The following is a 27,898-nucleotide window of genomic DNA, read 5'->3' on the forward strand; positions in this document are numbered from 1 at the left end:
ATTTATTAGACTCTCCTTATATTCTCTTAGTCTATAATTATGTTTTCTTGTTATGATTATTTTCTCATGAACTAATAATCAAAATAGCTCACTTTATTAAGTATTTACTCTGTGTCAGGCACTGTGCTGATTTATTCTATCACAGTAACCCATAATCTAGGCTTTATCATCATCAGCTTGAACTCCATGGTGGCATACCTCTCACAGAAGTATAGATAACTAATTTTTATTCAACAGCTATTCATACATGCAATTAATATTGCATGAGAGTCAGTTGGGAGAGCCCCACTTTGTAAATTAGGTACAGGGATATGTCAGAGCTTGACTCATTATGCTATCTTGACAAGAATGCAACTCTAAGCTTTTAACTGAGAAAATCTTATAAAGTTGGGCTGGGGATTCTGGAAGGACATAAGGGAGGATCAAGGGAGACCTTGGAGCCTTCTCACCTATATCTCTTTTCAAAATCTTCTGGAGAAAGGAAGCCGAGACTATGAGCAGCATGACCCAGTCATACCTTTTTTCATCTAATTTATGAGTGTCCTAAGAAAACAAAACCTGCATGCCCTTCTTTAACTCCTTTGTGTATTTGACACCATAACTTGCCATTAACGCTGAACTTTGCCTACCTACTAGGGAGTGGATACATGCATGGGGAGTGGATGTCATACTTTTCGGTGATTTCATTTGGCAGATAGGAAAATCAGTTATTTTCTCAGTGAAGTAATGAACGATAATGCTTTGCTTTAAACAGGCAAGAAATTATCAAAATTCATTGAGACTAATTTAAATTTTTGTGTTTTTTCTAGTTTTATTGAGATTTAATTGACTTACAGCACTGTATTAGTTTCAGGTGTACAGCATAATGATTTGACTTACATATACTGTGAAATGATTACCACAGTAGATTTTTGTGTTTCTTAAAATATATACCTGAAATCATTACTACAGACACATTTTGTCTCTCTCCATAAATAATAGAGTTTACAGTTTACAGAGTATACACACACACACACACACACACACACACACACATATATAAATACATTTTTTAAGTTTAGCTTTAATATAGAATTATGTAAACTATAGTTAATTTTAGTTGGAATGTGGTACATATGGCCTCTTGGATCATAGAAATCACCTAAAATGTGAAATGAAAAGGGTGGTGAAAAATGTGTATAAAGACATTAAAGATTAAAAAGTGGCTGAGTCCAGTGAAAGGAAGTGATCTTATCAATTAGTAATGAAAGTTCATTTACAGGTTATTGTCTTACTGGAGTCTGAGTTTTAACAGCTGCTAGTAGTTTAAACTAATAGAAATCTGAATAGCTCATAATAATTTGAGTATTCATTCTGTTTATGGATTATTTCTTAATAGAAATAATAGTATTGCCTATCTTACATTACCTCAAAGTTTAGTTACAAAAATGAAATAAGTAAATATGTTTTATAAACATGAAAGGTGCTCTCTTTCACTCTGTATGTGTGCGTAATATAAAATTATATTAAATTAATTGAGTAGTTGTTTTAGGAGTTGTTTGAAACTTCATTTATATTCCATGAATACAATTTGTTACAATTGCAAAGTATACTGGACTGAAAAAGTTACATTTGTGTTACAAACATAGAGTATTGTAAAAGTATTTAAGCTAAATAGGTGGCCAAGTATTTTAGAAGCAGATGTCGTATAAGCATGAATGCATTAATAATATGTCAGTTTTATGTGTTATTTAATCGGTTACAAGGTCCTTTGCTGGTTAAATACTGGTAACACATTGATCATTTACTTGTTTTTACTCTGTGTTCAAAAACAAACTACACATTCTTAAGATCATTCTGAAGTTTAAATATTTTATTAATTTTCTGGCCCTTTCTGCAATTAGCTGGAAGGAGGATTGTTTCCTTATATTCACAGTTGATAATACTAGTTTTTTTAACCAATCCAATTAAACAATACAAAGGACAGCAATCTTATTCTGTTTCTAAGCAAGGCACATGTATTTTTAATAACAGTTTTAAAATATTATGTCTGAAACACCACATAAAATGTAACCATGTTGTGTTACTCATTACAGTTATCTTAATACTAATCACATATTGATTTATCCCTTTAATTAATGAGGAGAAGTATAAAATAAGTGGAATTTGAATATCTCTCATTTGTCTTGCGCTATACCAGATACTTTGGTGACATGTAAAGAAATCTCCAAACCCCTGTCCTTGAGCTTATGCTATTAAAGTTGGGATAAAAGATTTTAAAGATCATCAAAAAAAAAGTAAAAGTACTATGTGAATAAATATCAAAGAATGTGATAAAATCAATGTGTTCTAGAAGGAAAAAGAATGAAAGTTTTAAACGTAATTTGTCTGAAAGAAGTATGCTTACATTTTATGATGTTCAGAGAAATCAGATTTGATTATAAACACTTTACTAGGTTTTTGAACCAGGACCACCTCAAATTTAGTTCTGCTGACCTATTGTTCTAATCAAGAATCCTCATCAGCCTTGGTGGAGCATTGTGTATAAGTAAAACATGCATTATCTTTTCTTTATTTCCAGGCATACTTCCGACAGGGTGTTGCCCTCCAGTACCTTGGACGTCATGCCGATGCCCTGGCAGCCTTTGCATCTGGGCTGGCTCAGGACCCCAAGAGTCTCCAGCTTCTGGTGGGGATGGTAGAAGCAGCCATGAAATCTCCCATGAGAGGTAAATATGATGAAAGTATTTGGTCCAACCCTAATTTACATTAGAACATTTCTAGCCTTTGAAGACTTTAGACTCAGGCATTGAGAATGGATAGGTTATGAAATTAGCTAAGATTGGATATTTTAGACCAAGAAAGACAAGGAATCACTGTCAATAGGTGACATTAATGAAGAACAATGGGATGGTGGTAAGGCCACTGGAAATTTGTGGACCTAGATTATATTTTGAACTTTTTGTTAACTAACTGTATGACTGGGTAAATGAATCAAATTCTCTGGATTTTAGGGTTACATAAGGAATCCCTATGTTTTTTGTAGTTCTAAGATTTTGTACCTCTAAACCAAAACACCTCTACTAGTAAGTTGATCTGCTCAGTTGGACCAATATGCCATCTAGAAATAAACAGATAAGAGAAGACATTAAACATTTCATGAGAGGAAATATGGATCTAACTGTAGGCTATGTCTAACATTTTTCAGAGGAGCATTAAGAGATTATGTTGACTTGAAAGAGAGAGAAACGTGGTAGATACATGGTTTTCTCCTATACTACTTCTGTATTATACCAATTGGTATTCTGGGACAACAGTAGATTGAAAATAGTACTGTGGAGGTTGGAGGAGTTCTAAGGCTCAAATCAGATTGGCTTCCCTTTGAGAAACATTGATTTTTGAGGAAGGAGTTCTTGGGAAGATTGGGTTGAAAGTGTACACCAGTTGTCATCTTTGCAGAGTGATGGAGACACTAAGGCAGGTTGATGGCAAATAGTAGACAGCTAATGACGTTCCACACTAATTAGGTACATCAAGCAGAACTCTATTTTTGTTTCTGAAATGGTACGTTTTTGAATTAACCTAAAAATTTTGGTGTCAGTATCATTAGGTAATTTATTTAGTTTTGAAAATGTTTGCAGCATTAGATAATTTTAATATACAGGCTAGTATGGTACTTGGCTCAAAATATGTGCTAAGTAAAAGTTTGATTAACTAAATGGTACTCGTATGGCCTCTGAGCAATTCATAGCTATAAAAAAATACTTTCCTGGGCTTCCCTGGTGGCGCAGTGGTTAGGAGTCCGCCTGCTGATGCAGGGGACGCGGGTTCGTGCCCCGGTCCGGGAGGATCCCACATGCTGCGGAGCGGCTGGACCCGTGAACAATGGCCGCTGGGCCTGCGCGTCCGGAGCCTGTGCTCCGCAATGGGAGAGGCCACAATGGTGAGAGGCCCGCGTACCGAAAAAGAAAAAAAAAAAAAAAGAAAAAAAAACTTTCCTGAAAGCGAAGATTTCATGTTCTAGAAAAAAAGTGGAAAGGAAGCCTCTCTTCATGCGATTTTATAACCCCATACAAAGCTGAGTCTTTGCTGCAGGAACCTAATGGCTTTTCCCACTGGGGGACCTGCTGTTAATAAACTCTGACTTAAAGCAGATGTACTTTGGAGCTCCATGACTTGGGGGTGGGGGGGGAGTGGACAACAAAAAAGATCAATCTGTCTCTCCTTTCCATTTTTCTAGTATTTTCTCATTCTCTCCCTATATCCCTCTGCAAGTAATTTACATGGAACATTTTTTATTTAGTTCATGAAGATATCGCTTCTTTATTCTGAGGTATTTCTGCTGCTGCCTTAGTATACTGGAGTGAATGTGTTGAGATCAGCAGAATCATACTTACCGTTTTGCCTTTGAACCAATTTGTTTAGATAAATGTAAGAAAATCTTCTCTACACTGCAAGAAATAGCTCAGTGCTTCTTTCAGCCTTAGGGTTTTCTGTGCCATGTTCTTTCCCATCTTATACTGAGTGACCTAAGGGCGACCCTGGAAAAAGCTGCATCTTACAGGTGCCTGGAGTGCTTTAATATTTTCTTCTCTTTCCTTAAAGCAATTTAACTTACTTATTTTTGGTATTGCCTTTACCACTGTAGCTATTCCAGGTGGGCTTTTCTCATCAACATTTTATAGAAAGACTGTTGCTTTGCACAGGGTTGTTCTGTGCATCATTTAACATCTTAATGACCTCTCTTTTTGTCATATGGTTATAATTCACAAAATCTGTCATCATTTGCTGCCCATTTTTTACCCACTGTTTATTTTAGCCTCCTGCAGCGTTCTCAGTTTCTGCCATTGTTGCGTAACTGTGCAGTCCAGGACACTTTACATGTAGGTCTGATCTGTTGTGTCAGTTGTTTTTGTTTTGTAATTCTGAGACGCAATAGGGAAGCTCCCTAGTCCAGTGCTTCTGTAAGCAAACAAAGCTCCCACGATGTGCACAGCGTTCCTGTGGTTTGGCCTTTTGGGGACGTTTCAAGATTTTTTTTAAAGATAGGGCTAATCTATAGTAATATACTCTTGTTCCCAAATAAATATATTAATCCACTTTGGAACTTACTTGATTTTTAAAATTTTGTTGTTGCCTATATTGCTAACTGCATTAAGTCTTTTTTACTTTACTTTTGTGGTTTCATTCATGCTCACCAACCAGATATCAGATAATCTACTTTTCCTGTAGATATATTTACATCACTATATGTAATGTATTTCCCTTAAATCATTTATGTAAATGTCCAAATAAGTATTAATATAAAATGAGACTCTTTCATGACCCTCAAATTATCCTTTTACTATTTTCCATTTCTCCTTTTTAGATAGTCTTTCAGCAATTTCAGTTCATTGTATCTTATAAATGTTTATGTAAATTTGGATGGTGTAGCATAGTACTACTGCCAACCGCAGATTTAATAATGTAATTACAAAGTGAGACTGTGTTTACCTTTATTTGTTCCTCTAAAGACGCTAGGGCTGCTTCTTGCTGAGGGTTCTCTTGTGTATATTTTCTCTCCTCTTGTTAATTTGGTAATCTAAAGATTATTACATTTATAGGCTATCACCTGTCGTGGTGTTTCTACCAGCTTCAGAGGATCCAGGAAGCTGATTTTATGAAGAACTGGTAGAAAATGGCTCGAATATATAAGCTTTTCTCTCAGAGTCAAATTGGGGCTCATGTTTTATTTACCTGATAGTCCACCCTTGGTAACTCTTTCCCTCTGATTCTCTTTTAAGTGGCAGTCACTTTGCACAGAGGGCCTGTTTCTGAAATGTTACGTTAAAAAAAAACTGACTTTTCCCCCAAAGGTTGGACTCTAATTCCAGTACTGCCATTTGCTATCCCCTTGACTGAGCAAGGTTGCTTCCCTTCTTTGCACCTCAGTTCTTATCTGTAAAAGGGGTGTGATAATAAGTACCTCCTAATACTGTTTTTTAAAAATATTTATTTATTTATTTGGCTGCATTGGGTCTTACTTGTGGCACACGGGATATTCATTGTGGCATGCAGGGTCTTCATTGCAGCATGCAGGCTTCTCTAGTTGCGGCGCGTGGGATTCTCTCTAGTTGTGGTACACGGTCTCCAGAGTGCCCAGGCTCAGTAGTTGCGGCGCATGGGCTTAGTTGCCCTGTGGCATGCGGGGATCTTAGTTCTCCAACCAGGGATTGGACCTGCGTCCCCTGCATTGGAAGGCGGATTCTTAACCACTGGACCACCAGGGAAGTCCCCTAATAATTGTTTTGAGAATCAAGCCTTGGCATGTAAAGGCAGGCCCCTTTAGGACAGTTTCCCTGTGCAGTGTGATGCCCTTCTTCTCTCTGTGGAGAGAAGTAGCAGCAGTGGTAAGCTTGCTCTTGTATTTGTGTTGTGGGTGTGGAACAAACACTGCACAGCACACATGGTCCTTTTGCTGAGCACTTGGTGCCTGGAAAAACTGCGTTTCTCCTGAGCATTGGTGTATTTTTATCTAAAAGGTCTGGGAATTATCTGAAGTGATCCTTTATTTTACTTTGTCCTCTGTGAAGCGTTAGAGCTTAGTGTCCTGTCCACCTTTAGGAAGTGTGCCAGGGCTTATAGTCTCTAAGCTGAGTTTTCCTTACTTTATTTTCCACTCACTCTGACTTCTGTGTTTTCCACCTTATTTCTATAGAAGGCCTTTGAATCCTTTTGTAATGAAGTAGGATATAAATAAATTCACAAATGAACCCAGAAAAATATGAAGTGGCTTAGACAAAGAGCTAAACATGTCAGTTTTTATTTTCCTTTTTGGGGGGGAGGGTTAAGTTTTCCTTTTAGTGTGAACCAAAAGTTTTTTGTTTTTTTTTTTCCAGTTGTGGTAAAATGTACATAACATTTTTAGTTATGCAATTCAGTGGTATTGAGTATATTTACAGTGTTGTGCACCCATCACTACCATCTGTCTCCAGAACTTTTTCATTTCCCAAATTGACACTTTGTACACATGAAACGATAATTCCTCATCTTCCCCCACCGCCCCAGCTCCTGGCAACTACCAGGGTACCTCATATAAGTGGAGTCATACAATATTTGTCCTTTTGTGACGAGCCCAGTGGTTTTTAATTTAGTTTCCCCTCTAAGGAATTAGCCTAAGAAAAGGTAAAAATTAAAAATAATTAGATATTACGAACCTTACCTCTAAATTTTGGTTTTTGGGCTATACTTTACTCTCATTATACTTTGGTTACCTTCTTACCTTGTCAGTGGTTGCTGTTCTCTCTTTGGATCCCTGTTTTGGAGATTCATTCCAGAATTGTTTCTCCCAGTCTTCTGAGTTTGCAGTACAGTATTATATTATATCCAGTAATAATTGGTAGTGGTATCACCAGGTTTTTAGGAAAGTTGAAACTTTTTAGTCATGTATGCTAATTAAATATTATAAGGATAACTTGGAAGGCTCCAGAATGTCTTCATAGTACCTGAGACAGATTGAAGTCTGTAAAAATTTTAGTTACCTTGAAGGTGATTCATAGGAGACAGTCAGTAGAGTATCATTACTTTGGAATAAGGCATTGTGCCTGTTAATGCATTTATTCCTCAAATTCTGTAAATTTTAAAATTCTAAATATGTCTGAAATTTATCCCTTGCTGTCCATCTGTTTTGTCATTGCAAATACAGGACTTTTTCTCTAACTGGTTTTCCTGGCTATTATCTCTTCCAAACCAGTCCATGCTTTGCTTCCCTTCCAGAATGAACTTTCTAAAGTGTAAGTTTGATCTGTCATTCTCTTATTCATAATTCTGCATTTTCCCCATTGCCTACAAGATAAAGGCCAACTACCTTAGTATAAAAGATCTTACTTCTCTTTTATTCTCATTACCAGGATATTCCCAGCTAAAACTACCTGCAGTTCATGGAAAACACTAGTTTCTCATAGCTCCGATTTCTATTCAGATGTCATTACCTCTGGAAAGCATTCCTAGACCTACCTGAGTAGGGCTAGCACCTTTCTCCTCTGTGGTCCCGTAGCACATCCTACCAATGCTGAGAAATCTGGATTGAAAGTTGTGTCATTATTTTATATATTACTAAGAAAAAATAAAATGCTGATAAGTAAATTTCTTTCTTATCACTTAACTTTTTATTTTATATAAACTGAAAGAATTCTTTTAGCCCCATTTAGACATAGAAATAACCAACCATTGTGAGGCACCATTGAGTTCATGGACATTAAATCTCAAATTCAGAAATGTTAAAATGTGAATAAATATGCAGAACTGATGAAATAAATATAGTATATCTTTTAGTTGAGTGTGATTATTTGTTTATTATTAGCTTCTACTACATTCTTACAAGGTTTTCAAGTGTCAGGAAATGTGACTTTATCTTAAATTCTTAAAGCCTTTACATTTTGAAAGCACATAACTGGTGTTCAATGATTGTTGCAAAGTGCCTTTACATTCTTATGAAGTAGTTTTGACATTGGATATTTTATATATTATGCATGATTTCTGTAAAGGAAAACATCTTTACATCTACAGGCCGCCAAAACTCTGTTCCATCTAGCCTGAGAAAATCACACAATTAGTCCTTTTCCTAACAGCCTAAGTTTACTGTAGAATAGGAATTAGAATCATAGAATAGTATAGTTGGGAAGAATCTTATAGATCACCTAATCCAGCCTATACAGTTTTTTTTCCTTTTTTTTGAATTTTATTTATTTTTTATACAGCACAGTCTCATTAGTTATCCATTTTATACATATTAGTGTATACATGTCAATCCCAATCTCCCAATTCATCACACCACCACCACCCCGCCCCTGCCACTCTCCCTCCTCGGTGTCCGTACATTTGTGCTCAACATCTGTGTCTCTATTTCTGCCCTGCAAACCGGTTCATCTGTACCATTTTTCTAGGTTCCACATATATGCGTTAACATACGATATTTGTTTTTCTCTTTCTGACTTACTTCACTCTGCAGCCTGTACAGTTTTTATACATTAAAAAAAAACTTATCTTACCACTTTTATTTATCAAATGAGTGTACAACTGCTAACCAGACCTTCTGATTAGTGAGTATGGACAAATGAGACGTAATTACAGCCCAAAGCAGAGAAGTTTGACATTAAAATTTTTTAAATTTACATCAAGTGAAATGGACTTTTTGTGTATATATCTTTATACATGCATAGATGCAAACATAGATACATTTACATGTATATACACATATGTATTTAATATTGACATATACTTATCTATAACGTGTATAGATTTATGTAACCATCACCACAATCATAATTGTGATACATTTGACAAAGTGAGGAAACTAAGGTTATGTGGCTTTGAAATCCAGGTCTCTTTATCCTTAGCTCAGTATTTTCTGTGTTATTCCACATCAGCTTCCTTCCCCATAAATATTCTCTGGGCCATTCAAGCTGCCCTGTTCATCATTCCTTTTCATTCCATGTACCTGTCTTTCATTCCATGCACCTTTGTTTAGGACAAACCTGCCTAAAATACCCTCTACTCACAGAAGAAAGTACAAAGACTTGTCTAAGTCCTACCCTTTCTTTAAGAAATCAGGTTCTGTTTTTATGAAGTTTTCTGATTACGCTTGATAATCATTCCCTTTTCCAAACTCTTATAACATATACTGTATTTGAGCTTGCATTATAATTTATCTTTTTATATATGTATAGTCTCTTTCCTATATACTACAAATGGAAATTTGATCTTTTACCTCTTAATCCTTCCATTTCATTTTTATTTAGTAAAAATTTGTACAAATGAAGATTTCCTTTTCTTTTGAAAATCTTCCAAGTATTTCCCTTGGTCCTCTAACTGTGGCAATGTTCTCTCTTCTTTCTACAATTGTGTAGTTTTAGAGGCTCTATTGGATGGCTCTTTTTTTGAACTTAGCCATGGTTGCAATGGTTAAAATAATCACCAGCTGAAAAGTAGAATCTTTGCTGGCCATCAGTCGTTTCGTGCCATCTGTGTCTGAACACTCTTCCTGTGTTTTGGGAACTCCCTGTCTTTTACTTCTGCCTCCTTGCCTTCCACTATAAAAGTTGAAAACATCAGATCCTAATTTTCGCAACCTCCTTTGCAGCTGGGACTTCACCTTTGAATTAGGAGCTAAAGGCTAAAAGAAGAAAGGATATACAGAATTTGTTCCAGTGGTGGCAGGTGGCAATAGTGACATCCGTTTTCCAAGGGTGGCATTTAGTAGTGGTGGAGGCAGAATTACAAGCTGCAATGTCCTGTGTTTACTTGCAGTGGTGATGTTGCCTTCACCAGGAACTTTTGTTCACAAAAGTTGACTGTGGGTCTGGAGGCCTGGTTTTCCACCCTTCCCAGTAGCCACTCAGTGCATTTCTTCCCTGCTTAAAATCAGCTGGAATTGACTTCTTGTGTGAACAAGAATTTTGTCTGATATGGTATCAGAGAGCCTGGACTTAGAGCCCTGCAATAGGTTCTTTTCTTGGCTTTGTCCCAAGCTAGCTGACCTTGCGTGAATACTCAATACTTAAATACTCAGATTCTTCATTTCTAAAATAACGGTGTTGGGCTTCCCTGGTGGTGCAGTGGTTAAGAATACACCTGCCAATGCAGGGGACACGGGTTCGAACCCTGGTCTGGGAAGATCCCACATGCTGCGGAGCAACTAAGCCTGTGCACTACAACTACTGAGCCTGCGCTCTAGAGCCCGTGAGCCACAACTACTGAGCCCACGCACCACAACTACTGAAGCCCGCACGCCTAGAGCCTGTGCTCCGCAACAAGAGAAGCCACTGCAGTGAGAGACCCTCACACCACAACAAAGAGTAGCCCCTACTCGCCACAACTAGAGAAAGCCCACGCACAGCAACGAAGACCTAACACGGCCAAAAAAAGTAAATAAATAAATAAAAATAAATTTAGGGCTTCCCTGGTGGCGCAGTGGTTGAGAGTCCGCCTGCCGATGCAGGGGACACGGGTTCGTGCCCCGGTCCGGGAAGATCCCATATGCCGCGGAGCGGCTAGGCCTGTGAGCCATGGCCACTGAGCCTACGCTCCGCAATGGGAGAGGCCACAACAGTGAGAGGCCCGTGTACCACAAAAATAAATAAATAAATAAATTTAATAAATAAAATAAGGGTGTTTTCAAGGTCTTTTCGGCTCTAAAATTCTGTTATTTTTGCTTCTGCTAATTGGCCAGTGGGATGCTAATGTGTGATCATCACTGGCTGCCAAATCCATCAGTGGGTACCACCAAAGTTCTGCTCACAGTTATTTTGTATGGCATTGTTCTTTTCCTGTTCTAGCAATTCCTGGGCTCTTGTGCCTGTATTTAACCCTATTGGTTAGCAAACGTTTACTGGTATTGTGTACTGCTTGCATCTTGATAGGTGTAAAAATGTTCTTTGTTCTCTGTTTAGTGATCTGATTGAAGGGAAAAATGCTTTAGGCACCAGTAGGTTTCGAGGTTTCCGTGGTAATGATTCGGATGAGAGCTCCTTAGTGGCAAGTGGAGATTTGAAGTCATAAATTGTAAAAATTACATTTTAATGCAGTACTGTTGGCTGAGAGATTCACAGTTTAAAAAGACCAACCTTTCAATAGTTTGTTTTTTTTTTTTTTTCACATAGGCACAGTGGAACAACTAATGTGAAACAGTTTTTCAGGAAAGCTAACAACAAAAGTGTTACAAGTGCTACCTCACTGTAAGGTTATAGTCATTAGCTCTGCAACAGTCTTTTAAAAAAAAAATAAAAGAAGAGGGGGAAGAAGGAGCTTAGAGGTCATCCACTTTGAAACCTAGCTTCAAATGGAAAGAATCTCCCTGTGGCTTCCTGACCCCTAATCTGTGTCCTTTCCACAACGTGAAAATAAAATGAGATAAACATTAATTTTGTCTTTCATCTTACCTTAGTAAACTCAGACGATTTCTTTTTTCTTCTTGATATGCACAGAAACCAAAAATTTCATGTGATTTGCTTTATTGTGATATTTCCTCTGTTGCAGTGGTCTGGAAGTAGACCCACAGCATCTCTGAGGTCTGCCTGTATATAGTAGGGGTGGGACTTGAGTGATGTGCCTGTGATATTTTGAGAGGGCAGGAGGTCAGAGAAGGGAGAACCATTCAGGGAAAGTGGTGGGTCCTGATCAAAGAAAGACCAGAAGAGAGGACAAGTGTGGCGTATGCACGTGAAAGTGATGTAAGGAAATTACTGGAAAGACATTGGTGTTACCCAGTCGTATGAATGAGTGGACAGTAAGGGTGGTGCTAGATCGAAAGGTTGAAGAGTTTGTACCTGAAACAGGCCATAAAAAGGTATGATAAACATTTGTTTCTAGAGCATATTGGAAAAGATTGTTTTGTGTATAAGCCTATATTCTCTTATTTTCTTTTGTTTTTCTTCAGACTCCCTCGAGCCCACTTATCAACAGCTTCAGAAAATGAAACTGGACAAGAGTCCCTTTGTGGTCGTGTCTGTGGTTGGGCAAGAACTCCTGACAGCTGGCCATCATGGGGCCTCTGTGGTTGTCTTAGAAGCCGCTCTGAAGATTGGCACCTGCAGCCTCAAACTGAGAGGTTCCGTTTTCTCTGCGCTGAGCAGTGCTTACTGGTCTCTCGGAAACACAGAGAAGAGCACTGGATACATGCAGCAGGACTTGGATGTAGCCAAGACCTTAGGTAGAGTTATGCTTTTCTCCTTTATTTCAGTACAGAAAGGAAATGAAGAAAGCTGATTAACCTGATGTGAATGGGAGTAATATGTGCAATGAAAAGTGATTGTACCTCGGGAACATTCTCTGTTTTAGAGTACTTAGGTCTTTAGGGCTTTTCATTTAACAAGGTATCAAGCTCCCAAAAGGCCAAAAGATATGGATTAACATATTCATTGCCTCCTCAGAGATATGGGCTCACAGATTTAATATCTCAGATGATAGATTTGTGGGTGAATCTTTGACCTTAATTTTCACTTTTGCCTACAATAGAATGCACCATCATTTTGTTGGACGAAATAGTGCAGTGCAGTGGTTAAGACTGTGGACTATGGAGCCAGACCGCTGAGTTTAGAATCCTGGCTCTGCCACTTAACTAGCTGTGTGACCTTCGGCAAGTTGCCTAATCTCTGTGCTGCTGTTTCCTCATTTTAAAAAAAAATGTGGTTTATGATAATCATCACAGTGATTATTCAAGGACTTGGAGGATTGCAGTAAGAGAAGAGATATGGTGAGTCTACCATCAGCATACTTGTAAAGAAGCAACATATTATGGTAGGTGTGGAGTAAAGTGACTGAACCAACAAGCTGATGGTTGTTCAGAAACAAAGCAATGACCTCTCATTTCCAGAACATTTATGTCCCTGACTGCAGTTGTATGTTATAACATCAATAACAGTTGTCCAGAGATTTAACTTCTAGGACCATAACTTCCTACATAGAGTCTTTTAGAAGAAGAAAAGAAGGCAAGTGAAATCTTAGCTAGTAAATCTGTGGCTGTTGAATTAGGATGGCCATTATATTTTATAAATAATGCTGTAACTTAGATAAATTTTATCTTTTTTTTTTTTAAACCCCATTCAGGTGACCAGACAGGAGAATGCCGAGCTCATGGGAATCTGGGCTCTGCATTCTTCTCCAAAGGAAATTACCGGGAGGCTCTCACTAACCACAGGCATCAGTTGGTGCTTGCCATGAAACTCAAGGATCGAGAGGTAGGAAGTTTACCTGCAGACCAAAACCAGTTTTTTTGAAACATGGGGTCTTTTTTGGCTGGTCAGAATGTTTTAGGTATCTTAAAATATTACTTTCAGGAGTTGATAATCATTGCTTCTAACTTTCATCAACAACGAGGTGTTGAACATCTATCACATACGGGACTTGGGGATATAGAGGTAAATGAGACATGGCCTCTGACCTCAGGATCTAGCAGCTTGGTCAGATACATTGTTCTTATTCTCTTCAAATGTGCTATGGATATATGTAAAATTAGCAAAAAGCTGTATCATTATGATATATTCATTAAATTAAATAAGCACACATTATGCTTTATCTGAGATGGAGTATTATTGCTGTGAATCCTTCACATTGTTTCTTTGGTGGATTTTTAACTCTGGTGGTAGAAGCATGTTAAGTCTCACTGAGAGACCTGAATCGTAATGATAGAGAAATATCATCCTAGTCTTTTCTAGATAAATGAAATGAAATATCCTCAGAAACTTGATATCCAGTAGATGCAACATGATGGTGCCTGCAGAGTGGAAAGAGGGTGGGGTTTGGTAGGAGACAGACCCAGATTTGAATCCCTGCTTCAGTTATCCTGGCTCGGGGATCTTGGGGAAGTTATTATTTAACTTCTCTTTGCCTCTTATTTCTTATTCAGAAAATGACGATTCTGTTTATTCCATACACAGTTGTGATAGGATTATAAATAATACATGTAAAGTACCTAGCATGGTACCTGGAATTCCATAAATGGTAGTAATAATATAATATTATAAATAAGAATGAAGTTAATAGCAGAGGCAACAATAAATTTATGAATTAATCTATGTGTTGGGAAATATGTTTAGTTACATTTACATCTCAGAATGTCACTGTAGGACGTTATGGAGATTAACTATATTATTTAAATGACCCAGCATCTTCATGTCTCTAGAACACAGTCAGGCACTAGAAAGGAATTGGGAAAGAAAAAAACCTTTACTTCAGTGGCATGCTGGAATCTCCCCTTGAGAAAGCCGGACTCCTAGAAAGTCTCTCTCATCCATAGGTATCAGAAAAAAAGCCTTTGAAAGCTCCAAGGGCGGTGAATTTTTGGCAATTTTATTCTCAAGAGAGTTGCCTAAACACTTTTCCCTTTACCTATTTACTCTTAGTTTACAAACATTTCTTATAAGCCAGATTATCTGATTTCTTGATGTTAAGAGAATGAAAAGAAGCTCAGATTTCTAGAGGCAGATATACTGATGGCATTAAGAAGTGAGAGCCAGGTTTAAGAACTAAAACAGCATCAGTATCTAGATAGAGCTATTTAGTGTAGGGACAGATAGCTATAAATATGTCAAGAGCTGAATTTATACCCCATTTTCCTAACATTTGAGGTGTATATATTAGCTCGATTACTGGATAAGCTAGAAAGACTTTTAATTAGGGACATAGGGTTGTGATAGGTATTAAAAAGGAGAACACTCAATTACTGCCAAGATTCTGGAATTCCAGAGGAAACAGAGACTGATATAGACCTGAGGAAGTTTGTGAAATAGGTAGAAATCAAGCTGGCCCCCAAGTGAGATGTAGAAATTGCCATATGAGGTTCTAAAACCTGGTCAGCAGATAAGTCATGTTTTGCTGAGTGATAAGATAGTTTATTCCTTTAGCAAAGAACAGATATTTTCCACCATCCTATTATATATATTATATATATAGTCACAGATTCTTGGGTTTTTTTAAAATTGAGTTTTGAACTTTATTTATTTATTTTTGCTGCATTGGGTCTTCGTTGCTGCACGCAGGCTTTCTGTAGCTGCGGCAAGTGGGGACTACTCTTCATTGCGGTGCTCAGGCTTCTCATTGCGGTGACTTCTCTTGTTGTGGAGCATGGGCTCTAGGAGCACAGGCTTCAGCATTTGTGGCACGTGGGCTCAGTAGTTGTGGTGCACGGGCCCAGTTGCCCTGCGGCATGTGGGATCTTCCGGGTCCAGGGCTCGAACCCGCGTCGCCTGCATTGGCAGGCGGATTCTTAACCACTGCGCCACCAGGGAAGTCCCCATCGTTTTTTTAAAAGGTGATATTTATTAGTTTTATCTAATTACATAAGAAATACATGAAAATAACCAACTGTAAGCTTACCATCCTATTAATATTATTTTGGGTATAATCTTTTGATCATATATGCAGTTATAATTGTTCATATGTATTCAGACAAGAATTGAAATCCTATTATATACTGTTTTAACTTGTTTTTTCATTAATATTTTCTACTTTTTTTTTAACATCTTTATTGGAGTATAATTGCTTTACAGTGTTGTGTTAGTTTCTGCTGTATAAGAAAGTGAATCAGCTATATGCATATGTATATCCCCATATCCTCTCCCTCTTGCATCTTCCTCCCACCCTCCTTATCCCACCCTTCTAGGTGGTCGCAAAGCACCAAGCTGATCTCCCTGTGCCATGCAGCTGCTTCCCACTAGCTATCTATTTTACATTTGGTAGTGTATGTATGTCAGTGCTACTCTCTCACTTCGTCGCAGCTTACCCTTCCCCCTCCCCGTGTCCTCAAGTCCATTCTCTACGTCTGTGTCCTTATTCCTGTCCTGCCCCTAGGTTCACCTTTTTTTTTTTTTTTTTAGATTCCATATATATGTGTTAGCATATGGTATTTGTTTATCTCTTTCTGATTTACTTCACTCTGTATGACAGACTCTAGGTCCATCCACCTCACTAAAAATAACTCAATTTCGTTTCCTTTTATGGCTGAGTAATATTGCATTGTATATATGTGCCACATCTTCTTTATCCATTCATCTGTCGATGGACACTTAGGTTGCTTCCATGTCCTGGCTATTGTGAATAGTGTTGCAGTAAACATTGTGGGATATGACTCTTTTTGAATTATGGTTTTCTCAGGGCATATGCCCAGTAGTGAGATTGCTGGGTCATGTGGTAGTTCTATTTCTAGGTTTTTAAGGAACCTCCACACTATTCTCCATAGTGACTGTATCAATTTACATTCCCACCAACAGTGCAAGAGGGTTCCCTTTTCTCCACACCTTCTCCAGCATTTATTGTTTGTAGATTTTTTGATGATGGCCATTCTGACCGGTGTGAGATGATATCTCATTGTAGTTTTGATTTGCATTTCTCTAATGATTAATGATGTTGAGCATTCTTTCATGTGTTTGTTGGCAATCTGTATATCTTCTCTGGAGAAATGTCTATTTCGGTCATCTGCCCATTTTTGGACTGGGTTGTTTTTTTGATATTGAGCTGCATGAGTTGCTTGTACATTTGGAGATTAATCCTTTGTTAGTTGCTTCATTTGCAAATATTTTCTCCCATTCTGAGGGTTGTCTTTTGGTCTTGTTTATGGTTTCCTTTGCTGTGCAGAAGCTATGAAGTTTCATTAGGTCCCATTTGTTTATTTTTGTTTTTATTTCCATTTCTCTAGGAGGTGGTTCAAAAAGGATCTTGCTGTGATTTATGTCATAGAGTGTTCTGCCTCTGTTTTCCTCTAAGAGTTTGATAGTTTCTGGCCTTACATTTAGGTCTTTAATCCATTTTGAGTTTATTTTTGTGTATGGTGTTAGGGAGTGATCTAATCTCATACTCTTACATGTACCTGTCCAGTTTTCCCAGCACCACTTATTGAAGAGGCTGTCCTTTCTCCACTGTACATTCCTGCCTACTTTATCAAAGATAAGGTGACCATATGTACGTGGGTTTATCTCTGGGATTTCTATTCTGTTCTCTTGATCTATCTTTCTGTTTTTGTGCCAGTACCATACCATCTTGATTGTTGTAGCTTTGTAGTATAGTCTGAAGTCCGGGAGCCTGATCCCTCCAGCTCCGTTTTTCTTTCTCAAGATTGTTTTGGCTATTCGGGGTCTCTTGTGTTTCCATACAAGTTGTGCAATTTTTTGTTCTAGTTCTGTGAAAAATGCCAGTGGTAGTTTGATAGGGATTGCATTGAATCTGTAGATTGCTTTGGGTAGTAGAGTCATTTTCACAATGTTGATTCTTGCAACCCAAGAACATAGTATATCTCTACATCTGTTTGTATCATCTTTAATTTCTTTCATCAGTGTCTTACACTTTTCTGCATACAGATCTTTTGTCTCCTTAGGTAGGTTTATTCCTAGATATTTTATTCATTTTGTTGCAATGGTAAATGGGAGTGTTTCCTTAATTTCTCTTTCAGATTTTTCATCATTAGTGTATAGGAATGCAAGAGATTTCTCTGCTTTAATTTTATATCTTGCTACTTTACCAAATTCATTAATTAGCTCTAGTAGTTTCCTGGTAGTATCTTTAGCATTCTGTATGTATAGTATCATGTCATCTGTAACAGTGACAGTTTTACTCCTTATCTGATTTGTATTCCTTTTATTTCTTTTTCTTCTCTGATTTCTGTGGCTAAAACTTCCAAAACTATGTTGAATAAGAGTGGTGAGAGTGGGCAACCTTGTCTTGTTCCTGCTCTTAGAGGAAATGGTTTCAGTTTTTCACCATTGAGAATGATGTTGGCTGTGGGTTTGTCATATATGGCCTTTATTATGTTAAGGTAAGTTCCCTCTATGCCTACTTTATGGAGAGTTTTTATCATAAATGGGTGTTGAATTTTGTTGAAAGCTTTTTCTGCATCTATTGAGATTATCATATGGTTTTTATCTTTCACTTTGTTAATATGGTGTTTCATATTGATTGGTTTGCATATATTGAAGAATCCTTGCATTCCTGGGATAAATCCCACCTGATCATGGTGTATAATCTTTTTAATGTGCTGTTGGATTCTGTTTGCTAGTATTTTGTTGAGGATTTTTGCATCTATGTTCATCAGTGATATTGGCCTGTAGTTTTGTTTTTTTGTGGCATCTTTATCTTCTTTTGGTATCAGAATGATGGTGGCCTCGCAGAATGAGTTTGGGAGTGTTCCTCCGTCTGCTATATTCTGGAAGAGTTTGAGAAGGATAGGTGTTAGCTCTTCTCTAAATGTTTGATAGAATTCGCCTGTAAAGCCATCTGGTCCTGGGCTTTTGTTTGTTGGAAGATTTTTAATCACAGTTTCAATTTCAGTGCTTGTAATTGGTCTGTTTATATTTTCTATTTCTTCCTGGTTCAGTGTTGGAAGGTTGTACTTTTCTAAGAATTTGTCCATTTCTTCCAGGTTGTCCATTTTATTGGCATGTATTTGCTTATAGTAATCTCTCATGATCCTTTGTATTGCTGCAGTGTCAGTTGTTACTTCTCCTTTTTCATTTCTAATTCTATTGATCTGAATCTTCTCCCTTTTTTTCTTGACGTGTGGGGCTAATGGTCTATCAATTTTGTTTATCTTCTCAAAGAACAAACTTTTAGTTTTATTGATCTTTGCTATTGTTTCCTTCATTTCTTTTTCATTTATTTCTGACCTGATCTTTATGATTTCTTTCCTTCTGCTAACTTTGGGGTTTTTTTGTTCTTCTTTCTCTAATTGCTTTAGGTGTAAGGTTAGGTAGTTTATTTGAGATTTTTCTTGTTTCTTGAGGTAGGATTGTGTTGCTATAAACTTCCCTCTTAGAACTGCTTTTGCTGCATCCCATAGGTTTTGGGCCGTCATGTTTTCATTGTTGTTTGTTTCTAGGTAATTTTTGATTTCCTCGGTGATCTCTTGGTTATTTAGTAGTGTATTGTTTAGCCTCCATGTGTTTGTATTTTTTACAGATTTTTTCCTGTAATTCATATCTAGTCCCATAGCATTGTGGTCGGAAAAGATCCCTGATATGATTTCAGTTTTCTAAAATTCACTAAGGCTTGATTTGTGACCCAAGATATGATCTATCCTGGAGAACGTTCCATGAGCACTGGAGAAGAAAGTGTATTCTGTTGTTTTTGGATGGAATGTCCTATAAATATCAATTAAATCCATCTTGTGGGCTTCCCTGGTGGTGCAGTGGTTGACAGTCCGCCTGCCAATGCAGGGGACACGGGTTCGTGCCCTGGTCCGGGAGGATCCCACATGCCGCGGAGCGGCTGGGCCTGTGGGCCATGGCCGCTGGGCCTGCGCGTCCGGAGCCTGTGCTCCGCAAGTGGAGAGGCCACGATGGTGAGAGGACCAAGTACTGCAAAAAAAAAATCCATCTTGTCTAATGTGTCATTTAAAGCTTGTGTTTCCTTATTTATTTTCATTTTGCATGATCTGTCCATTGGTGAAAGTGGGGTGTTAAAATCCCCTACTATTATTGTGTCACTGTCGATTTCCTCTTTTATGGCTGGTAGCATTTACCTTATGTATTGAGGTGCTCCTTTGTGGGGTGCATAAATATTTACAATTGTTATATCTTCTTCTTGGATTGATCCCTTGATCATTATGTAGTATCCTTCTTTATCTCTTGTAACAGTCTTTATTTTAAAGTCTATTTTGTCTGATATGAGAATTGCTACTCCAGCTTTCTTCTGGTTTCCATTTGCATGGAATATCTTTGTCCATCCCCTCCCTTTCAGTCTGTAGGTGTCCCTAGGTCTGAAGTGTGTCCCTTGTAAACAGCATATATATGAGTCTTGTTTTTGTATCCCTTCAGCCAGTTTGTGTCTTTTGGTGGGAGCATTTAATCCATTTACATTTAAGGTAATTATCGATATGTATGTTCCTATTACCATTTTCTTAATTGTTTTGGGTTTGGTTTTGTAGGTCTTTTCCTTCTGTTGTGTTTCCTGAGTAGAGAAGTTCCTTTAGCATTTGTTGTAAAGCTGGTTTGGTGGTGCTGAATTCTCTTAACTTTTGCTTATCTGTAAAAGTTTTAATTTCTCCATTGAATCTGAATGAGATCCTTGCTGAGAAGAGTAACCTTGCTTGTAGGTTTTTCCCTTTCATCACTTTAAATATGTCCTGCCACTCCCTTCTGGCTTGCAGAGTTTCTGCTAAAAGATCAGCTGTTAACCTTATGGGGATTCCATTGTATGCTATTTGTTGCTTTTCCCTTGCTGCTTTTAATATTTTTTCTTTGTATTTAATTTTTGATAGTTTGATTAATATGTGTCTTGGCATGTTTCTCCTTGGATTTATCCTGTATGGGACTCTCTGTGCTTTCTGGACTTGATTGACTAGTTCCTTTCCCATATTGGGGAAGTTTTCAACTATAGTTTCTTCAGATATTTTCTCAGTCCCTTTCTTTTTCTCTTCTTCTTCTGGGACCCCTATAATTCGAATGTTGGTGCGTTTAATGTTGTCCCAGAGGTGTCTGAGAGTCTCCTCAATTCTTTTCATTCTTTGTTCTTTATTCTGCTCCCTGGCAGCTATTTCCACCATTTGACCTTCCAGCTCACTTATCTGTTCTTCTGCCTCAGTTATTCCATTATTGATTCCTTCTAGAGTATTTTTAGTTTCAGTAATTGTGTTGTTCGTCACAGTTGGTTTGCTCTTTAGTTCCTCTACATCCTTGTTAAATGTTTCTTATATTTTCTCCATTCTGTTCCTGAGATTTTGGATCATCTTTACTGTAATTAGTCTGAATTCCTTTTCAGGTAGGTTGCCTATTTCATCTTTATTTATTTGATCTTGTAGGTTTTTACCTTGCTCCTTCTTCTGTAACATATTTTTTTGTCGTTTCTTTTCTTTTCTTTTTGATGGGTGGTGCTGTATTCCTGTCTTACTGGTTGTTTGGCCTGAGACATCCATCACTGGAATTTGCAGGCAGTTGGATAGAGCTGGGTCTTGGTGCTGAGATGAGGACCTCCAGGAGGCCTCACTCTGATTGATATTCCCTGTGGTCTGAGGTTCTCTGTTAGTCCAGGGTTTTGGCCTTGGAGCTCCCACTACAGGAGCTCAGGCCCAACCTCCAGCCTGGGAACCAAGATCCTGCAAGCTTTGTGGCACGGTAAAAAAAAAAAAAAAAAGGAAGAAAGAAAGAAAAAAGGAGCAGTACAATATCAAAGAATAGAAAACAAAATAAAATTAGAAAGATAAAAAATATGTTAGGTAAAATAAAACTATAATTGAAACAACTGCAACAAGGTAAAAGAAAACCACAACAAAAAAAAGAAAAAAGGGTGGGGGTGGGGGAAACAAGCCAAAAGGAGAGATCACTAACAAAGTATAAAGAATAAAATAAAATTAGAAAAATAAAAGATTAGGAGAAATGAAAATATAAAAGAATCAACAACAGTGAATCAACAAGGTAAAACAGAGCCCCAATCTAAAAGAGGAAAAAAGAAAAAAAGCCTTGGCTATGGGGGCGGAGGTTAGGTGAGGGGTGGAACTTAGGCAGGGGTGCGGTTTAGGGTGGGACTGGGCCTAGGTGATGTTCAAGTGTGGGCAGGGCCTCTGCTTAGGACCTGCCCAGAAGGGGAGAGGCAGCACGTGGAAGGGAAGGCTTCTGGAGTGTGGAGTTCAGGAGTTTGGAAGTTGGTCCCTGAGTGAGGGTGTGTGGGTGGGATTTAGGCCCAGCTCATTGGAGGGCGTCTCCGAGTATGGAGGCGCGGGGACCTGGGTGGGGGTGTAGGTGCGGGGCTTGAGTTCTTTGAGGCAGGAGGGACGCTCTGAGGGCAGAGGATTAGGCCCAGGTGCTTCCCGGTGCCTAAGTGAACAGGGAAAGCACTGGCCCGTTCCCTTATGTTCTTTCTCACCCCTCCCTCACCGTCTCCCCCATCACCACTGAACCCCTAACCGTGGGTGGGTCCTGCTGGGTGTAGGGACTTCTTCCCTACCCCAGCCACCCCTCAGTCATGCCAGTCCTGGTCCAGCCTTTACTTTTGCTCCCCCTTCCCACTCCCTCAGGACCCATGCGGGCTGGAGGGGGCCTCAGTGGGCAGAGGATCAGTTCCGGGAACTCAGCAGGTTCCTAGGGGTCTAAGTGGGCAGGGGAAACCTGGTCACGGCTCCCTGTTGATCCTCTGCCCTCCCAGTGGTTCCCAGTTTCCCCCTTCGGGGGTGGGATCCCTTCCCCTCCCCCAGCTGCCCCTCAGGGGCGCCAGTCCCTTCCCCTCTCCACTTCTCCTCCCGATTCACTCCCCCCACACCCCATGTCCTACCCAGTTGCTGGGGGTTCCTCCCATCCCCTTAAGTGTCCGTGGTCCCCCACCAGTGCCCTAGTTGTGAGGAGACGCGAATTCCACGTCTTGATAGTACGCCATCTTGGCCTGTCTTCCAGTTATTTTTAAACATTTCTTCATTTTATTAAATGTTCTACTGAAGGTCTTTTGGCTTTATCATAATTTATTTAGCTTTCCCCCTACTGTTATACATTTAGTTTGTTACAAAATTTTTGGTATTATAAAATCTGGAAAAACATCTTTATGGATAAATCTTTGAACATATCTCTCATCATTTCTTTTGGTTAATGTATTAGAAGCGGGCTTGCTTAGAAAAAAACACATTAAGGCTTCTGATATTTATTGCTAAATTGCTCTCAGAAGAGCTGTATCTGTTTTTAGTTCTACGAGCAGTGTGTAAAAGCTTTCATTTCCTTGCACTAGCTAACACTAGGCATTACTGTTAAAACTAAAAAGTCAGTTTGATATTTAAAAAAATGATATCTTGGACTTTCCTGGTGGCGCAGTGGTTGAGAGTCCGCCTGCCGATGCAGAGGATGCGGGTTCGTGCCCCGGTCTGGGAAGATCCCACATGCTGCGGAGCGGCTGGGCCCGTGAGCCATGGCCACTGAGCCTGCGCGTCCGGAGTCTGTGCACCGCAACGGGAGAGGCCACAACAGTGAGAGGCCCGTGTACAGCAAAAAAAAAAAAGAAAAAAAGATATCTTCTTGTTTTAATTTGCATTTCTTTGGTCACTACTGGGTTTACTATTTTTAAAAATTTCTTTTATAAAGATCTTGAATACTCAAAATATGTTTTTCTATTGCAATATTGGTTATTTTATATTGATCTGATTATGGGCATTGCTGTATCATTCTACTGAGCAGTTGGGCAATTTGTGTTCTAATGCATAGTTTTAATTATTGTTGCTCTATATTTTACATCTGCTACAAGTCCCATATCATTATTATTATTTTTAATGTCTAGGATATCCTTGTCTCTCTGCCCCCCATCAAATGAATTTTTAAATCATTTTGCCAAATTTTGGAGACTCTCCCATTGTGGTATTTACTGGAAGTGTATTAAATTTACTTGTTAATTATGGATAAATTGATGTCGTTTCAATAGTTGATCTTCTATTTAAAAGCCTTGTCTGTTCTTTCATTTACTCTTTATTCCCCTCGCTGATCTACACTTTTGGGGAGGTTTTTCCCTAGATATTTAATAGATATTGTTGGAAATGGGATATTTTTTCCATTGTGTCTTTTTTGAAAATTAGTTATTGATGCCAAAGAGGGAAGGTGTTTACTTTGCACGTTTTATAATTGACTATGTGAAAATTGTCATTATAGCTCAGTATTTTTTGTTGATTCCCTTGGATTTTCTTGTAATGCAGACTTTCTGCAAATAATGATAATTTTGTGCATTTCTTTCCTTATGTTATACCCCTACTTTTTTTCTCTTAATTATTGCACTGGTTAGAACTTTGAGAACCCTCCCCCAAAGCAATCATACCCTTTGAGTATAAAAAGTTCAGAGGATGTACTTTTTAATGATTATTCTACTCTTACATTGTATCTGTGACCTCAGATTTTATCTTGGTTTTCCTTTTGCATTATTTTGATATTGAAATAAAATACAGGAAGCTGCCTTTTGAAGCAAAAATTAACCACTCTGAATGCTATGATTGGTGAGAAAACCAAGCTGCATCTTTCTGCCTCTTACATCTTTGCTATAATACATTTTAAGATTTTCCCAAGTAGCAAGATAGCAGCCTGAAACCACTTTGGCCACTTACCTTAAAAAGCAGAATGTTTTTCTTTTGTACGATTATTCTCAGATACTTAATAGCAGAGGTGATACCTTCGCCACAGGATCTTTCATTCTAACTAACCTTCTGCCTGCTTTAACAGTTTCAAGATTAATTTCAGATGGCCACAGAGACCTTCCTGTGAGCTAATATTAATTGTCAGAAGAATACACTAATTATATTGTTTTAGAGATTTTATTCTCTATTCAGGGAATCTGATATGCACATATGCTGATGAATCTGAAGTTTTTTTTATCAGTCTGATTTCTCTCCTGAGCTTCATATTTCTTTATCCAAATGCCTCCTGGGCACCCGTCTTCAATTTAATATGCCTGACTTAGCCTTCAATCTCTGCCTACTTCTGCATTCACCATTTGTCCTGTTGCCCAAGCCACCTCACTAGCATGTTTGATTTGTTACTGGGTTCTCTTCTTTCTATAAAAGAAATCCCTTTTCTGCCTCCTTCCTTCTGCCGTATCATCTTTTGTCTGGACTTTCGCAGTAGCCTCCTCTCAGAACTTTCTGTACTTTTTAACACTCTCCTGGATCTATGAGCATAGCCTGAAGCCACTACCCTACACCTGAAAGAAATTATATTCCTATGGCAGTGGCTTCAGGCTATGCTCATAGATCCAGGAGAGTGTGAATTTAGATATTAGACAGCCTTGGGCTTGAACTCTGGCTTGGCCATTTATTACTCTGACCCTGAAAATTACATAACTTTTCTAAGTGTGATGGATATGTGAGTTGTTTCTGATTTTTGACTGTTATGAAAAAGCTGCTATAAACATATATATCTTTTGGTAAACATCAGCACTTATATCTGTTAAATGTTTGGTCATATATATGTTTAGATTCATTAGATTTTTACCAGTTTTCCAAAGTAGTTGTACCAAGTTTTATCATCAGCAATATAAGGGATTGTTAAGCCTTAATTAAAAAATAAATAAAAAGTAAAAAGGTATAGAAATTCAAAATGTCTGAGTAAATAACTATATTGTAGTTAGATAGAAGTTACTCTAATAGTACCTTCTTGCTTATTGTTGTGAGAATTAAGTGAGTTAGTTTATATAAAGGGCTTGCTTTAAAGAATACCTGAGACATAAAGATTCAAAAAAGCATTATTATTGGCATTATCATTGTCATAATCATTTAAATGATGAATGTTGCATATGCCTGTATAACATCAGTGTTTATTGTAGTGTAAAATTGTTTTCCCCCAGATATTCAAGTAAACTGGATACGCTTTGAAAAAGAGCTGTTTGTTAGGAGCTTTGCATACCTCTTGTCACACTGGAGTATGTAAATATTCTAATTTGTGAAATCTGTTTTAACTCTGCCCTGATTCTAGTTTCTTATGTATCCAGTCCGTCACCTACAGAGCTCTTTGAGTTACCCTTCTAAACTTTAGTCCTGATCGTGTAATTTTCCTTCTTAAAAGCCTTTGACAGATTTTTGTTTCCTTTAAGATAAAAGTCCAAACCCCTTCATAACCTTTTCCTATTACTTTTCTTCAGCTGCTTTGCGTGTCAAACACCTTATAATCTGTTCATACAAGACTACTTGCCATACTTTGTTAAACGTGCCTTATACTTTATCCTCTGTATCTTTATTTATTATGGTCCTGCATAGAAGACCTTATCTTTGACTGCTCAGCAGTGTTTTTCTTGTCCAGGTTTGTTTGAATTGTCTCTGCTCACTAAAGCTCTCTTTCTAACGGACTTGAGGAGACGGGGAGGGGTAAAGGTAAGCTGGGACGAAGTGGCATGGACATATATACACTACCAAATGTAAAATAGATCGCTAGTGGGAAGCAGCCACATAGCACAGGGAGATCAGCTGGGTGCTTTGTGACCACCTAGAGGGGTGGGGTAGGGAGGATGGGAGGGAGACGCAAGTGGGAGGAGATATAGGGATATATGTATATGTATAGCTGATTCACTTTGTTATAAAGCAGAAACTAACACACCATTGTAAGGCAATTATACTCCAATGAAGATGTTAAAAAAAAAAAAGCTCTCTTTCTCAATTTCTATCTTTTCTACCCAATATCATACCAATGTTGGTGAAGGCCAGTTTACCATTCCTTTCTTTAATGGTTAGTGCCTTTCGTGTCCTGTTTAAGAAAATGTTTATGTATCCCAAGGTCATGAAGATATTTTTCTATGAGGCTCTATTGTTTACCTTTTGCATTTAGCTGTGCTGCCACCTGGAATTTACTTTTGTGTTTGGTTTGGGGCAGGTATCAAAGTTCAGTTTTTCCCTCATGTGAATACCCTGTTGACCCAGCACCATATATTCACAAGATTGCACTGTGTGCCACTTTTGTCAGAAACAAGGTGATGTGTGCTGTTGATCTGTTTGTCTATCTTTATGACAATAGCATATTGCTTAATTACTGTAGCTTTTTAATGACTCTAGAAATTATTGTAGCTTTGTTCTTCTTCAAAATTGTTTTGGCTCTTCCAGGTTCTTTACATTCATGTATATGCAAGTATATATTTATATAAATATATAAAACATATATATGTCTTAGAATTAGCTTATAGTTCCCCCTCCCTTCACTCAGACATCCTGCTGGAATTTTGATTGGGATAGCTTTGAATCTATAAATATATTTGAATTTCATAGTCCATGAACATGGTATATTTCTCCATTTATTAGGCCTTGTAAACTCTCTTCCAGCAATGTTTTATAGTTTTCAATGTAGAACTATTGCATATCTTCCTTTAGTTTTATCCTTAGGTTTTGTGTGTGTGTGTGTGTGTGTGTGTACATGTGTGCATGCGCACACATGGGTGTGTTATTGTAAATGATATTGTTAAATTTTATTTTTCCCTGGTCCGCCCTCCTCTACCTAGATATTCAGTAACTCTTGGAATAGGTATATTTGCTCAGCCATCTATATTCCCATACTGCTTGGTTTTTTACTGTTGTGTTTTTACCATTATGTAAGTAAAACATGAGTTAGTTATTGATGTAAAAGATTAAACACAATCCTTTCCAGAAGTGACCACTGTTACCAGTTTGAAGTGTATCCTTCTAGACCTACACTGTCCACTTTGGTAGCCACTGCTACATGTGGCTGTTGAGCATTTAAAATGTGTGTAGTTTTAATTGAGATGTGCCATAAATGTAAAATCCACACTGGACTTTGAAGACTTAGAATGAAAAAAAGAATGTAAAGTATTTCATTACTTAGTTTGCATATTGATGACAACATAGTGATAATATTTTGGATACATTGAGTTAAATAAAATATGTTAATTTCACTTTTCTTTTACGTTACTAGAAAGTTTAAATTATTATGTTTGTATTAGATAGCATGGCTCTAGCCCATTTTCTTTCTTTTTTTAAATAAATTTATTTATTTTATTTATT

The 27,898-nt window shown here is 37.9% G+C and overlaps 1 protein-coding gene across 4 annotated transcripts in view; it reads left to right on the top strand.

Moving 5' to 3' along the window:
* The window catches only part of TTC28 (tetratricopeptide repeat domain 28), a 579,401-nt gene that overhangs the window by 285,185 nt on the left and 266,318 nt on the right, over positions 1-27,898 (top strand). For all 4 annotated transcript variants that reach the window (XM_029219000.1, XM_029219007.1, XM_029219015.1 and 1 more), the window contains 3 exons: positions 2,561-2,708; positions 12,395-12,667; positions 13,564-13,694. In XM_029219000.1, coding sequence (XP_029074833.1) covers positions 2,561-2,708; positions 12,395-12,667; positions 13,564-13,694 — 552 coding nt within the window. The remainder of the gene's footprint in view (positions 1-2,560; positions 2,709-12,394; positions 12,668-13,563; positions 13,695-27,898) is intronic.

The sequence above is a fragment of the Monodon monoceros genome, unplaced genomic scaffold (genome assembly GCF_005190385.1).
Source record: "Monodon monoceros isolate NGI ecotype Baffin Bay Population unplaced genomic scaffold, NGI_Narwhal_1 Super_Scaffold_1, whole genome shotgun sequence".
Classification (NCBI taxonomy): Eukaryota; Metazoa; Chordata; class Mammalia; order Artiodactyla; family Monodontidae; genus Monodon; species Monodon monoceros.